Genomic DNA, 15,118 nt, shown 5'->3' with positions numbered 1-15,118 from the left:
CCTGTTCTGTTTGTTGGTTGAAACTTGTGCAGAAACCGACTGAGACGACCAGATAGGTCACATCATTGCCAGCGCTTCCTTAAGCTGTTGCAGAAAGACTGGAGGGATGCCAGATATAATCCGGTTGATTGTATTCCCCTATTCATGTGAGAACGCAACGCAATGGTATAAGGATGGCGTCTCCACTGCGGCGACACAACCAACACCTCCCAGAAGAACATTCACCATTGTGTATTTGCGCCACAGCCGTCAGCTGGACGCAACATTGTGCTCCATGGAGCTCTCCACCATTCTCATGAAATGGAAATACTGGGCCATCAACAAGTTGACCGGTTGGATACCATCCCGAGGACGTCCTGGAAAGCAACTGGGTCAAATGTTCTCCTGGGACAGGCCATTGTGTTCGCCAGACGTTTCAGATAAAGGGAGGATGATGTCACCTCCACTGCCTCCATTCCAAGGCCAAAACCAAGTCCGGTGCGACCCCACGACTCACACTCCAGCTCCGTCACCGTGGCCCCCCACACAGAATCTCCCACCCCCCCCCCCCCGCCATCTGAGAGGAGCTGGAGGCTGGGCTCCCCGCTGCATAGGCAACTAACGGGGTCAGGAGGCCGCGCGCTCTCGCCTTGACCCCACGACACCCCCGCCCCCACCCCGCCTCGTCCTATCTCGCATCTCCCGACTCGTGACTCAACCCCGAGCCCCGTCTCGCCGCTCAGGCCGCCCAGGGCGGCGCGGACCCACGGCCCTGCCCCCACAGAGAGGCTCCCACGGCGATGGGGCAGCGTGACCGCCCGCAGTGGTGGGAGTACAGACCACCACCAAATCAGCTGCGGCACCACAGCCAGTATAGGAGGAGGAGTAGGAAGATGAGGAGGAGGCACCGCGTCTCGTTACGCGTGTCCACAGGGGGCCATGGGAACTGCGGCCACTTCTTCAATTTGACTCTCGCCACGCAGCGGTGCTCGGTTTGGAACCCTCGAGAAAATGATGGGCTCTGTCGAACCCAGGGTGAGATTCGAACTCGGATCTCTGACGTTGCCAGTCGAGAGCTCTGAGCACAGGGCCACCGGCGGATTGAAACTCAAACAGCGCTGTAACTTTAAGCAAATAAAACCAATCTCAACGCATATTCTATGGGTCTTTCTATCTACGTGGCTTTACCAAAAGACCCATAGAATATGTATCCCTGCAGTCACGAAAGCTTTAAGTCAAGATTCAAACTCAACACGTTCGTCAACAAATATATTAATATAATATTATGTCAATAATATTATAATAATATTATAATAATTTCAACTCGCTCTCGTCGAGAGGAAACGGCTCAGAGGCACGAGGAGGAGGAACCCAGACAACAAGAAGGCAGCAGCCACGCGGTGAGCCGGCTCCAACAATTTTCCAAGCTCTGCGGTCCTCTGAGTGTTAAGGTGTTATCGCTCAATTAGTGCGTGTTTATTCACGGGAGGAAACCGGAGCACCCGTATAAAACCCACGCGTGGCAGGGGAAACACTCTACCACGTGCGGACGGAACACGTGGAGTCCACGTGGTTGCTGCACCGCCTTCTCCTAGCAGAGCCAGGGCACAGCACCTCCTCGACGGCCACGGGACGGGAGTTTCAAAACATCAGCGCGGTGACCCAGCAACCCTCGCTGCCGCCTCCACTGTGCTCGGTGACGGGGCGTGCGCCACGAAACAGAGCACTCCGTGCGGCCTTAAACAGAAACCAAATTGGCGACGTATCGGGCGACGGCCCTTCTCTGCAGCACAGAGAGAGAGAAGCCAGAAACAGAGAGGAAGAGCGAATATGAGGAGTTGGAGACTGAACTCATTCAACTTTGCGGGCGATGGAGCTGACCTCACGTTGTTGCATCAAACATCGCTCGTTGTACGCGACTGACACTGAGGTCCCCCCACCCACACAACCGCACGCACATCACCCCACCACTCTGCGCCCAACCACCCTCCCTCCCTCACCGCCCCGATGTCTCCCAGTCCCAGAGTGACCCCAAATAACCCAAGCTGCCTTCAACCCGCTCAGCACGTGTCGTTGGGTAACGCGGGCGGGCGGGCAGCTGGGCGAGCACACAGAGCTCAGATCTCGGATCGAGATAGGAGCGCGATTGGAACTCGAATCGTCTTCGTGTTGCGTTCTCGAGCACATTGGTGTCGTAACGCCGCTGGCTGTGTGGATATACTCCGGGCACTGTGATTTTAAACACTCAGAGCAGCGTGGCGCAATGCCAAAGCTCGTGCCTCTCAGCAATAAGGTTCTGAGTTCGATTCTCGGCTCTGTGCGTCTTCTGTGTGGAGTTTGTGTCTTCTCTCTCCTGCCGCTCTGCACGGGCTTCCTCCGGCGTTCTTCCATTGCAAGACCCCAACTCACACACGCTGCACTTAGTGTTGGTCAAACACAACCCCAATGCTGAACAATTGCACTGCCAGTGACTCCACTGAGATCACACACAGCAGCAGCAACATCGCCCCGTACTGCGAAAACTTGGCGTTGGCCTCATGAGGGTTCTGAGACTCGGTGAAGCTTTCCTGGATAAATACGCGGAGTAGAATAATAGGGAACCGTCCCTCCCTCCGACCAGCCAGCCAAACATTTTGTGCTTTAAAAAAACTCACGAATAGAAATACGTGGAGGTCGTGCGTGCACGCGCGTGTGCAGAGTCACTGGCACGCGCTCTCACGTGCGCCTAATCAAATCACATCTTGTGCCCCGGCCCACACAAGAGGAGGAATGCGGGCCACGTGGGTCGCCTGTCACGCGCACCATCCCCACCCCCCTGCACTCGACTGGCGGCAGTGGGCAAGCAGCGGCACTGAAACGTGACCCCCCCCCTCCCCACCCCGAGCCCCCCCCCACTCGACCCCCCGCCTCTTCCACGCCATCGCGTCTCCACAGAACACCTTCAGCCGCAGGTGGAAATTACACGTTCCCATGGCGAGAGACAGTCTATCCAAAGGACGACAACTCTGGAATTGCCACGAAGTGGTACTCCCTTCCCGTCAGATGCCACCCTTGCAACTCTTACTCAGCAACCCGAAGGGAGCCTCCACTGAACGTGACGCAGCAATGTTCCTTGACAGTCTCGTGCTATAAATGGCTCCTGTGTCGGGTCTGTTTGTTTGCTCCGACTGCAAACTCGTACTGACCAGACGCCCGCCAGCGTGGTCCGCTGAGACGGAATCGCGCGCGTTCCACAGAACTCGCTGGGGCCAGACGTCGCGGTCCCGTGCGACTCGTTGGGAACACGCCTGTACCCACGGGGTCACGGCATGTCCCCGTGACCCCGAGCCGAGGTCACGGCGTGTCCCGTGCGGGCCTCTCGTGACCCCACCTGACCACGGAGACGTTCATTCCCTGACCACTTCAAAAATGAATTGTGCCGAGGTTATAATGCATCTGCATTCACCTTCAGGGAGTATCCATGGTAACTCTCAGTATCTATCAGTGAGTATCCATGGTAACTCTCAGTATCTATCAGTGAGTATCCATGGTAACTATCAGTGTCTATCAGTGAGTATCTATGGGCTATAATGTCCCAAAAACCACGGATTTTCACATTTAAAAGAAATGCGCTTTGTCGAGTTAAAACATATTGGTGCACGGGTCAAAAATACTTTGTGCAAAGTAAATAATTCTCGCCCCGTGGATAGATCGACCCCTGGGAAGTGGGATATCTCCCTCGTCGCCTCCACCAAAGGCGAGTCCCACACCCCCCCCCCCCCCTCATTGCAGTTCAACACAGAGGCGCGTCACCTTTGACTTGGACGGCAAATCATTGAGTCGTTACCGCTTCGTGAGCTGGTCCGCCGCAATACTGGGTTGTGTGAAATGTCAAGTTGGTTGCTTCTGAGGCCCGAGACGAGATGAATTGGTTTGAGATGCTGGTCTACTCGCCTTCGACATCGCCATGCTTAGCTGTGAAGACGCAAACATTTCAAACAGGAAATGTTTCATGGCCGGCGGTGTCACGGCCAGTGGCACATTTCCCACTTCTCCGGCGTTCTCCTCAAACGATGTTGCTTGAGACGAGAGGACGCTGAACGCCTTGTGGCGTCCTCTGGTCTAACGCCGTTTTGAGACGAGGCTCCAAAGAAAGCTGTCTCTGGTGTGGACCAATCAGTTTCAAAGACAATACCAATATATTATCAGAGTATGTTTTTTGTTTGCATTCTGACCACAAGTATTGTGGTTAATGCAGTGACGTGATTCCTTGTAAACGGTTCCAGTTTGGTGTTTAAACATCTAAACACCTTAAATTTCGATTTAAAGCTTTCGTGACTGCAGGGATTCATCTTCTTGGTTCTTTCGGTAAAGTCACGTAGAATTGAAATAATAAAATAATAAAAAATTTTCTTTTTTTCTTTTTTCCATTCTACGTGACTTTACCGAAAGAACCAAGATGATCTCAACACCTGTTTTGTGGCCAGAAAAAAGGGGGCAACTTCTTCTCAAATTCAAACAAACCCAGCAAGGGACTCGTGAAGCAGCGTCGATGACAGCGCCGTATTTAACGCGTAACAGGAACCAATATCACGCCAACTTTAACAAATACATCGCTGCGGGTGAGATTCCCGTGGAGACGAAGCGGCCCAAGCCCTCGGCGTTGGCAGTGAGACTGCGACCACGTGGCTGATGAGCCGATCCTCTCACCCGACGCGACCTCCCCTGGGAGACACTCGCCAATGAACCGAGGTTACTACACAGAACAGAGTAACACGATAGGAGCGCCATTATACACATCAGCTGCTGCCGATGAGCCGTCAAACTAAAGCAGTGAATACAGAGCGCACGGCTCCATCAGCAGCAGCATCACTCCCTGGGCTCCAGCCTCTCTCGCCGGCTTTGAAGCACGCGGCACGGCGCTGTGAACTCCACCTCACGGGGCATGGGGTCGGTCACTGCATGGGACAACCACGTTGCCTTCCCATACATTGGTAATTAAAAAAAGAAATCTCGAGTGATGATGTGCTGCGTCAAGTGGACCGCCGACTGTGATTTGAGCTAGCGACTTCCGACTGCGAGTTGAACGATGCTCTGGCCGCGCCGCAGCGACACCAGGAACGCCGGGGCGACCCCACGAGCCACGAGCTGGCCACAGCTGCTGGGCGACTCCGAGCCCCCAGCCCCGCACAGCGTCCACGTGCAGAGTTCAAGCGGTCCGTGCGACCCCACCGAACGTACGACCGCGTGCTGCAGCCGCGGGGGATCCGTTTACCCGCCACAGTACCCACGATTGTCTGCGCCACTTGCGACATTGCGAGCAGATGCCGCTTCGACGAAACGCCGCGGCGACGCGCACGGCCGGCCAATTGGAGGCGTGCGGCCACTCGGCGCGGCCCCCCCCCCGACCCCCATCCTCCTCGCGTGGAGCCCTCGGTAGACCCCAAGCTGCGATCTGCTGCTGTCGGTGGTCAAAGTTGCAACGCCACAAAGCGGCGCTCGCGTTGTATCGACCCCTGAAGGGCGATGGGCGTCACCAGCTCCTGACCGCCACGTGGACCGAGTTGATCTGCGACGTCAAAGCCACTGCACGACGCAGCAGAGGGGCACAGGCCGCTGCGCTGGGTCCGCTCGCCCACCACGTCCACTGGCAGCTCTCAAACACGCGAGTGGAACGTAAATAATGAACAGCCGTCCTCTTCAATCTACACAGCGGGTGGTGAGCGTTACAAACCCACCCATCCTATTCGTGTGTAATATGGCAGCGGCAACGTGCGCAGGAGCTCGATGCCAATGTCGATGTTTGCTGGCCACAGCGAGAGGGCTTCAGCAGAGTTCGTGTTGCGTTGCTGCTCCTCCTCCTCCACGAAAGAGCGCAGGCCACAGTGGTGGACCACCTGGTCCGCTCGCTCATTGCACAACGCGCACGCTCGCACGCACTGCAGAATGCTCGTCGGATGGACATTGAACTGGGCGTCACCAGAGCGCGGTGGTTCTCAAGGTGCGGTGCCCCAACCACCGCTGGGCCGCGATGGTCCTGCCAGGTGTTGAGGGCCGATCCAGAACCAATGACAATGTTCATACCTTTTAGCTTTGGACGTTAATATTTTACTTGTTACATAAACTACCCCGATTAAACTATCATAACCAAGATCTCAATGTCGCTCTTAAACAACTTTATAGCTGCGTAAAAAAAGTTGTATGTACGATTGAATTAGCCCGAGTGGTATTTCGAGAGGCGTGGACTGCGTCGTTACCACGGGGTGGGTGGCTGGGTGGTCCGCGGGACCAAACCAGTTTGAGAAACACCGCAAGAGGCTAAAATTGGGCAAAGTGCTCCCACGAGAGCCTCTGGTGGTCAAGTTGTTTACCTGTGGGAGTGAAACAAAGATGCAGAGAGGGCCTTGGTTTAATTCTGGATTACAGTCTCGAGAAAATTGCTTCATGAAACAAGAACTTTTTTTGAAACTTTATTTGCAATTCTCAAAGTCATAAAAGGCGACACAAACATTGTAAAACCCAGACACACTTGTTTTGTTGCATGAGGAGAGGTGTCCCCTCTGCACGACTCGACGACTCTTCCCAAGAAAACCAGAGTCCCGAGTCGGTGAGAGAGAGGGAAGCAGCAGCAGCAGCAGACACGCGGACACGGCCACCAACCATCCACACCTCCGCCTCGAGCGCTCGCATGCGACAAAGAAGTCTTTTGTTGGGTGGAGGGGAAACGTTAAAAATGTTTGCCACATCCTTTATGCACGCCTGCAAGTGTGGCACAACCGCACCGTTACAAATTTCCATTCACAGATTTCAAAAGACGACCCTTGGGTTTGTAAACGAGGCCGGACGAGTTGGTGGTTCTATTCTCGTGCAGCACGCGGCAGGAGACCAGTTAGAGCGACAGGTACCGGAGAGGTGGCCCAGCGGTGGGTGCCCAAAGGGAAGAAGCCAAAGGCAGACGCTGGGAGACCGGAGTGGGGCGCTGGGGGGGGGGGGGGGGGGCTGCAATAGCCGAGCGAGATGGCGGAAGCGCTGGCGTGGGTTGTGGTGGCATCAACGCAATTGGCCACAATGAACGCAGACATCAAAGCCCTCCACCTGACGGTTTTACACACGGGGAGCAATTTCTGCGATGGCCTTCATCCCCGAACACCAGGACATGGGAGCTGCGCTCCGTGGTCACCGAACGAGGTCTAACTGCAGTCACCTCCTCCCACCGCACACCAACAAGCACAAGTCGCTCATGCGCACACACGCCGTTCCACAACACCAGCAACACGGGCAAATTAACATACATCCCAGAGGATGCCCGATATAAAACACATCAGCAGCCTCTTGTAGTTTCAAGTTATGCAGTGAACAGTGAAGGCATCAAGCAGTAGCGTCGCGTTCCCAGAGTTTGGCGGTCGAGGCGTCACGTAGCAAATCCTCGGGCGAAGGCGATGTCGTGGTGCCGCCAAGGCGCTTGAAGCGACGTCTTGGTGACACCGACAAGGTGAAAACTTCGCTGGTGCGGGACGTGGAGCATTTAGCGAGATCCGTGTGGTCCTTGAACAGTTGGCGATATCCCAGTAATCCTGCGATGCCAGCGATATGGAGGTCGCACGTGGGTCGTGGTACACGTGGTGCACGCGGTGCACGTGCCACCGATCGCCGAGCCAGTGCCCGCGAGCGTCTCCGGAACGCCGTCGCCACGTCCAGGAGCGTGCGGGGTGTGGCCGCCCGAGAATAAAAACTAAAAGCGAATGCCCAGTTTAGACGAGTCTCAAGAGCCCCGACGGTGTTCACAGAGAATGGCCGTGGAGAGAAAGCGTCATTACAAACGAAGTTTAAAACCAGGGGGGCATGGACGACAAAGCCCATCCTGTAAGGGGCAAACGACTAGAGGTGGGGGGCAAGTCATTAAGCGGCCTTCGAGCAGCAGATCACATGTTTACAAAAATACGCGTTTTCCCCAAGCGAGCCTCCAAGGGTTCACATTTGTGCAGAACGCAGCACCGGTAACAATCCCAGCCCTGGGGGGCGGCGGGGAGCCCCCTCCCCTTTCGAGAGACGAGAAATACAGCAGCAGCAGTGCCGAGCTGTACGCCCAGCACTGTCGCGCACAGCACACACGCACGAGGGACACAGAATTTTGTCGGCGCCGCTACGACCATCAGTATTCATAGAGGCGCATTCAACTTGCGCTCGCAAAACGTCCGAGTGGTATTCATGAAAAAGTGGGCGTTCAGGGACTGCGTAAATGGCAGAAAGTGGTTCTGGCAGTTCCGTCAAACTGAACCCGCGAGCTTGAGAGCGGTGGCAACACAGTGGAGGCAGCACGAGCGCTGGTTCCTGATTGCACCTTCCGTAAAGACAAGATCTGTCACGTAAACACGCGTGGTAGCTACACCCACCCAGGCTGCGCGTGACCGTCCGGCCCAACTCCAAGTTGGAGGTCTTCGTGAGGAGGAAAAACTAATCTCGGCCTCGCAATGGAGACGGTGTCTTGTGGCCAGGAAATCGGAGAGATTGATCGGCGACGTTCGACTGCTGCACTTCAGCGAAATGACGGCGTGTTGACATTTAAATAAAATAAAACTCGGCAGTTTTTGGTGGAAAGTTCCTACGCATTCTGGGACCTCCCGCCGTGCCCTCACCTCATCCTCGAACCCCCCCCCCATCACAGCATCTTGTGCAGGCACTGCGGGTACATCTTGGCGGCGACGCACTCAAAGTGGCGGCCCAGGTCCCAGAGTCTTTCGGGCGCCGTGTACACCTCGCGCCACGTGTCGGTCTCGTCCTCGTTGGCGAACAGCGAGTACCGGCGGCACATGCTGAACACCAGCTCCTCCAGCAGCACCTGCGTCTGCCGCACGAACATGTGGAGGCGCCCGCCCAGCGCCACGGGCCGCGCGTAGGGGCTCGCGCCGGGGTCCAGGGGCAGCTCCGAGCGCCGCTCCCACACGTTGTTGCGCAGCGAGTAGCGTTCCACCGTCAGCGTGCGCCGGCGGCTGCCCTCGCAGGGCCCCCCCGCCTCGTCGCCGCCGTCGCTGCCGCCGCCGGACGCCGCGGCCGCTGCCGCCGCGGCGGCCGCGGCCGAGGAGAGGGCGCCGCCCACGCAGTAGAGCCAGTCGCCGCACACGAGCGCGTGGCTCTGCAGCCGCGGGACCGTCATGGGCGTCAGGTACTCCCAGTGGTCGTGCTCCGCCTGGTAGGCCAGGAACACGTCGCCTGCGCGGGGGACACACGGCGGCCGGTTCACGTTCTCGCTCTCAAGGGTTCGTTCCACCCGCGCGCCGTGTGCGTGCGAACATACGTGTGCGTCTCGCACGCGCAATCCGCGTGCGAGACGCGCGTGGGCGAGTGCGTGCCTGTGCGTGCCTACCCTGCAACACGTAGATCCTGCCCAGTGCCGCGGCCGCGCTGTGGTACTCCATGGCGACCGGCATGGGGCTCACCGAGGTCCACACCTCGTCGCGTTCCGAGTAGCGCTCGACTGACTTGAGTGCGTTGCGGCCGTCGCCCTCGTACACGTGGCCCCCCACGGCGTACGTGGCCCCCCGGCAGTGCGCCAGCTGGCAGCGAATGCGCGCACGCACTAGCGTGCCGCAGACGCGCCACTGGTCGCTCGAGTGCTCGTAGCGCCAGCACTCCGCCTCGGCGCGGTGGTCCACGGCCGCCTCGTTGGAGCCCGGCCGGTAGCCGCCGGCCACCAGCAGGTCGTTGTCGGGCGTGACGAGGAGGCCGGCCTCGCGCAGGTCGCCCGGCAGCCGGCTCAGGCGGTAGACGTCGTGCGTCACCGGGTCGAGGCAGATCACCGTGCGCTTGCGCGCGGAATGCTTGTGCGCCGCCTCGAAGCAGATCACCATCTCCGTGGCGGTCATTCCGAGCCGCGGCCGGCTCGCCTGGGCCTCGGCGTTGGCGTCCGCGGAAGCGGCGGCGCCGTCCGGGCACAGCGCGCGGGACAGCGCCGCGGGCAGCGCGCGCACGTACTCGGCGTCCATGAGCGAGAGGCGCAGGCAGCGCGCGAACACGCCGGGCAGCTCGGACAGGCGGCCGGGGTCGCGCCCGGCCCACGCCACCACGCTCTCGTACACCTGCTCCTCGCGCTCCACGTTGAGGTCGTCGCTCAACAGCAGCTCCTCGAGCTGGGCGCGGCTCAGGCCGCCGAACTCGCGCTCGCGCGCCACCGCCGGGTACCAGCGGCGGATGAAGCCGCAGGCGGCGGCGCGCAGCTCGGCGTGGTGGTGCGCGTCGGCGAAGGCGAACACCCCCACGACGTTCTGCGCGTCGAGACGCGACGCCATGAACGCCGCGGTGAGCGAGAGCAGCCCCGGGATCTGGAAGAGGTTGGCGGCCGCGAAGGCTCCCTGCACGTTGGACTCGGTGAGGTTGGCACGCGACGTGTACGCAAAGTCCAGCACCAGCTGCATGGCCTCCACCTCCACGCCGAGGATGGAGACCTCGCGCTGAGAGCTCTCCGTCAGCCCATTGGTGAACATCGACCTGAGTGGTGGTTAGGGTTAGGAGGCAGACGGGTCCTTTGAATTTATAAACGGTAGGAACGGTATATTTACAGTAAAAACTACAATTTGGAAACTCTTAAATGGCTCAACAGCCATCCTCCTCCGTAGGATGGAGGAGTTCCTGCCATGCGAAAGTAGAATTTTCACCGACGCAGGGAAAGCCTTGGTGACGAGTTTCATCGCACAGCTTCCTTGCAGAAAAACCACCGAGATTAAAATAAACATTTACTTACCAGGCAGCGTCACCAGGAGTCGTCGTTGGGGCGTTTGACAAATCTGCTATAGGCAGGCCAGCAAACCACTCGTTTACTTCCCACTTGATACAAGCACCACCCTGCCCCTCACTTCGCGCAGACAAGAGCGCAGGTTACCAGGAGACAGTTTTACGTGGCACCCAGCGGTGGGCGTCCAAGGTAGGTGGTGGTAGATTCTAGGAGCAAATCGTCTGGGTCAGGAGGCATGGAGAAGGCAGTAGTGGCTTTGGTGAGGTGGCCCCGTGCATTGACCACGACGGCCTTGTGACGACTTTGATCCCAAGAGAATAAACAGGCCGTGGCCCTTGGTAAAAACTGAACGCCGCTGCACAATGACGAAGGGAGATCACGAGAGTGGCCTCAGCCCTAACCCCTGCACACGATTTGTCAAACGACCGTCGGTTTTCTTTTCAGAACCAGACTTTAACGCCACGGTAATAAGCTGGGCGGCCGCTGGATTCAAACCGCGAACCTTTGCGACGGAGGAGCAGCGAGCGCGCTACCGCCGGGCCGTGGAGCCGCGCGGAAGAACCGGGAAAAGCCGACCGGCGCGGCAACGCTTCTCACCGGAAGTAGGGGCTGACGGCGGCGAGGACGTTGCGGTGGCAGGGGAAGGAGCCGCCACACTCGACGAGGAGCAGCACGTCGGTGAGCAGCCTCTCGTCCAGCATGGCCTTGAGCTGCTGCAGCAGCTGGCAGGCATGCTGCTCCACGGGCAAGCACGCCCCGGGCTGCACCCAGCCCAGCAGATCTGCAACGCCAGCGGCACGCAGCGCTCGCTCACGCACCAACATACAACCACAACCAACAACAACAATCCCCTCGTTGCGTAGCCTTCACCAGACTGCTGGGGCAAGTGCTGTTGGACAGCACACCTCAAGGCTGACACCGTGCATAAGGAGTTGCGTGGCAAGCAGCATGCTCAGCCACTCGTCCCTTCATTTCGCAATGTTTACATATCGCACCAGGTATTCATTGGAGGCAGTCAACCTATGGGAAGGCCCAGAATCGGTTCAGATATTCATCAACGATGTTGGCCCAGAGTGGAATCGAAATCTGGTTGTCGGGTTCGTAACGCGGCCTGCCAACCACTGCACCACCGCTTCCCAAACATCACACCCCACGCGGGAACTCGCAACACCCCGCTAGCGCTAAGTGCCGTTCGCGAGAACAAAGTCCGGCAATGATGTTGGGAATCCGAGGCGACTGGGATGGTAGTGCAGTGCGTGAAGCATTGTTCTAAAACAAACCCCGTGTACACTCGCACACAGCTTGTGATGGCACAAGTGTTTGACCCCTCTTAAAAGTTACATTCTCCTAATTTGCCCAATTATCACCGTCATGTCACGAGACCAAGTACTGTATCTATTTAGATCTGTGCAGTGCCCTATGAAAGTGAAGATCCAAGAGATCTCTGAATATCGCTTATAAAATTACCTCTCATCCACACAGTTGAGGCACGATCCACTGGAAATCTAAGAGAAATTGCTGCAGCAATCATCACCAGCAACGGTTTCCACAGCATTTCGCATTATAAAAATAGTTGCACAGCCTAGCCCAGTGGACATGGAAACTTCCAAAATCAGATCGCAAAAACCGGCATCTTCAGGATTCTGGCTGGGATTGGGGCGTGATGGGCCACGACGGGCTGCAGTCATCAACAGATTCATGACAGCCACAACTTCACCAAAAATCTGCAGACCGATAAGCAAACATGTATTTTTGATTGGCGCGATAGAACTCCGTCACTCCATTTCATTACCCCGACAAGTCCGAGATTCATTTAACCAGGTGAGAATTCGAGACCATGGGACCACCGCTATTGCCTTAAAAACAAAAGTGTTCGACTCATTATATGATTATAGAGTTGGTGCCTCAGGATTTAAACGTGGGACCTTCCAATTCAGAACAGGGTTCAAGTACAATTGTAATTATGGCTTTAAAATTAATTGCTATCAAAGTGCAACTTTAGCTGAAAGTTTCGCTGTCGGATCCGATTACGGGTCCGGGTACTTTACAAAAGCAGCAGCAGCAGCAGCGACTGAGACTCGCAACGGACAACGAGGGGCGACGCGGTTAGAACCGCGCACACCCAGCGAGAGCTCCGTCTCCAGAGCTCTGCCCATTTGGTTCGAGCGCCTGGTCCTGACGCACTCACACACCTCCATGCAAAGACAATGATCCCCCGTATAGCCTTTAACAAACTGTAGGGGCAAGTGCACAGGAGTTGTTGGGTGGCCAGCACCGCGCCCGATGGCTCTCCTTCGTGTTCAATGTTTATACATCACAGCAGGTGCTCCGTTGAGGCCATGATCCGTCAGTGGTGTGGGCCGTGAGTGAGCGGGAATCGAACTCGGGATGTCGGGCTCGTAACAAAGGGCGCCAACGGCTACCCTTCATAAGACATGGTTTTGCGTTGGATCGCGCAAGTATCAATTTATCGTAACCCTACGCCACCCGACACAGCCGGGAAGGGTTGTCACGTAAACAGAACGCGCCGATTAGTTACTTCAGCCAACGGGTGTAGTGGCGAGTAAGTCCACAACATTTACAATGCAAGTACGACGTTTGCCTGATAATTACATCCAGCATCGGGCGATTGAACAGCTACCCTACCGCTCCCCACGCGTGTACACACACACACGCACGCGTGTCACGTACGCGTGTACACACACACACACACACGCACGCGTGTCACGTACGCGTGTACACACACACACACACGCACGCGTGTCACGTACGCGTGTACACACACACACGCACGCGTGTCACGTACGCGTGTACACACACACGCACGCGTGTCACGTACGCGTGTACACACACACACACACGCACGCGTGTCACGTACGCGTGTACACACACACACACACGCACGCGTGTCACGTACGCGTGTACACACACACACACACACGCACGCGTGTCACGTACGCGTGTACACACACACACACACACGCACGCGTGTCACGTACGCGTGTACACACACACACACACGCACGCGTGTCACGTACGCGTGTACACACACACACACACGCACGCGTGTCACGTACGCGTGTACACACACACACACACGCACGCGTGTCACGTACGCGTGTACACACACACACACACGCACGCGTGTCACGTACGCGTGTACACGCACACGCACGCGTGTCACGTACGCGTGTACACGCACACGCACGCGTGTCACGTACGCGTGTACACGCACACGCACGCGTGTCACGTACGCGTGTACACACACACGCACGCGTGTCACGTACGCGTGTACACACACACGCACGCGTGTCACGTACGCGTGTACACACACACACGTACGCGTGTACACACACACACACACGTACGCGTGTACACACACACACACACACGTGTCACGTACGCGTGTACACACACACACACGTGTCACGTACGCGTGTACACACACACACACACGTGTCACGTACGCGTGTACACACACACACACACGTGTCACGTACGCGTGTACACACACACACACACGTGTCACGTACGCGTGTACACACACACACACACGTGTCACGTACGCGTGTACACACACACACGTGTCACGTACGCGTGTACACACACACGTGTCACGTACGCGTGTACACACACACGTGTCACGTACGCGTGTACACACACACGTGTCACGTACACGTGTACACACACACACACACGTCACGTACACGTGTACACACGCACACACACACGTGTCACGTACACGTGTACACACGCACACACACACGTGTCACGTACACGTGTACACACACACACACGTGTCACGTACACGTGTACACACACACACACGTGCTCGCACGCACCGCTGCGCGCCGCCATGCCACCCGGCGACCCACCCGGAAGCGGAACCAGCCTGGGGCGAGCGCGAGCTCGAGCGCGTCGGGGCTTCATCTTGACTTCCGCTTCCGGTCCGAGTTGCTCACGTGACGAGGGCGGAGAGAGAGAGGGGGGGCTTTCCCCCGCGCCTCGCGCCGCGCCTACAAATGGGCGCGAGCCCCGCCCCTCAACCCCCCTCCCCCCGCGCCCCTCCCCTCACTCACTGCCCTCCCGCCCCTCCCCCACTTACCCCGCCCCCCCCGCCCCCCACGCTCACAGGTTGGACGGGTTTTACATGAGAACTCGAGTCGTCTCAGCGCTCCACAGTAACAGGCGCGCGCGTGCTACTTTACAAACAAGGTCACCACGAGGTTCCCGTGTAGGAGGCGACATGGAACAAAGTCTCTCTGCGTGGTTCCCTGTCGCCTCGCGCCGTGCACATTGCCGGGTCACGATGCAAGAGGCGGGGCTGCGAGAAAGTTCCTAGGGGGCGTTGTTTGTCCCGGAGGTGCCAAATTAGGGCCCAACATTAATAATAATCATTAATAAGTCATCCAAACACCAGTAATCAGGGAC

At 57.4% G+C, this 15,118-nt stretch overlaps 1 protein-coding gene across 3 annotated transcripts; it reads right to left on the bottom strand.

Moving 5' to 3' along the window:
• Positions 1 to 6,426: 6,426 nt before the first annotated feature.
• KBTBD8 (kelch repeat and BTB domain containing 8) lies at positions 6,427 to 14,720 on the bottom strand. Of its 3 annotated transcripts, XM_078872265.1 has the most exons (5): positions 14,530 to 14,544; positions 12,155 to 12,192; positions 11,285 to 11,468; positions 9,323 to 10,443; positions 6,427 to 9,168 (listed from the first exon to the last, which is right to left on the bottom strand). In XM_078872265.1, the coding sequence occupies exons 2-5, from the start codon at positions 12,159 to 12,161 to the stop codon at positions 8,618 to 8,620; spliced, it is 1,863 nt and encodes a 620-aa protein (XP_078728391.1). In that variant the 5' UTR covers positions 12,162 to 12,192; positions 14,530 to 14,544; the 3' UTR covers positions 6,427 to 8,617. The 3 variants fall into 3 exon arrangements, with proteins under 3 accessions (XP_078728391.1, XP_078728389.1, XP_078728390.1); XM_078872263.1 differs by lacking the exon at positions 12,155 to 12,192 and having other exon boundaries at positions 14,530 to 14,720; XM_078872264.1 differs by lacking the exons at positions 12,155 to 12,192; positions 14,530 to 14,544 and adding an exon at positions 14,563 to 14,720.
• Positions 14,721 to 15,118: the final 398 nt, after the last annotated feature.

This window comes from Lampetra fluviatilis, chromosome 34 (assembly GCF_964198595.1).
Source record: "Lampetra fluviatilis chromosome 34, kcLamFluv1.1, whole genome shotgun sequence".
Taxonomy (NCBI): Eukaryota; Metazoa; Chordata; class Hyperoartia; order Petromyzontiformes; family Petromyzontidae; genus Lampetra; species Lampetra fluviatilis.
Note: the sequence above shows the minus strand (reverse complement) of the source record. Positions and strands in the feature narration are given on the sequence as shown.

Coding starts and splice junctions, on each gene's coding strand:
- KBTBD8 (XM_078872263.1), bottom strand. CDS start 14,617: ATGAAGCCCCGACGCGCTCGAGCTCGCGCTCGCCCCAGGCTGGTTCCG. Junction 11,469..14,529: donor TGGCATGGCGGCGCGCAGCG/GTGCGTGCGAGC, acceptor CTGGCGTTGCAG/ATCTGCTGGGCTGGGTGCAG. Junction 10,444..11,284: donor GCCGTCAGCCCCTACTTCCG/GTGAGAAGCGTT, acceptor ACCACCACTCAG/GTCGATGTTCACCAATGGGC.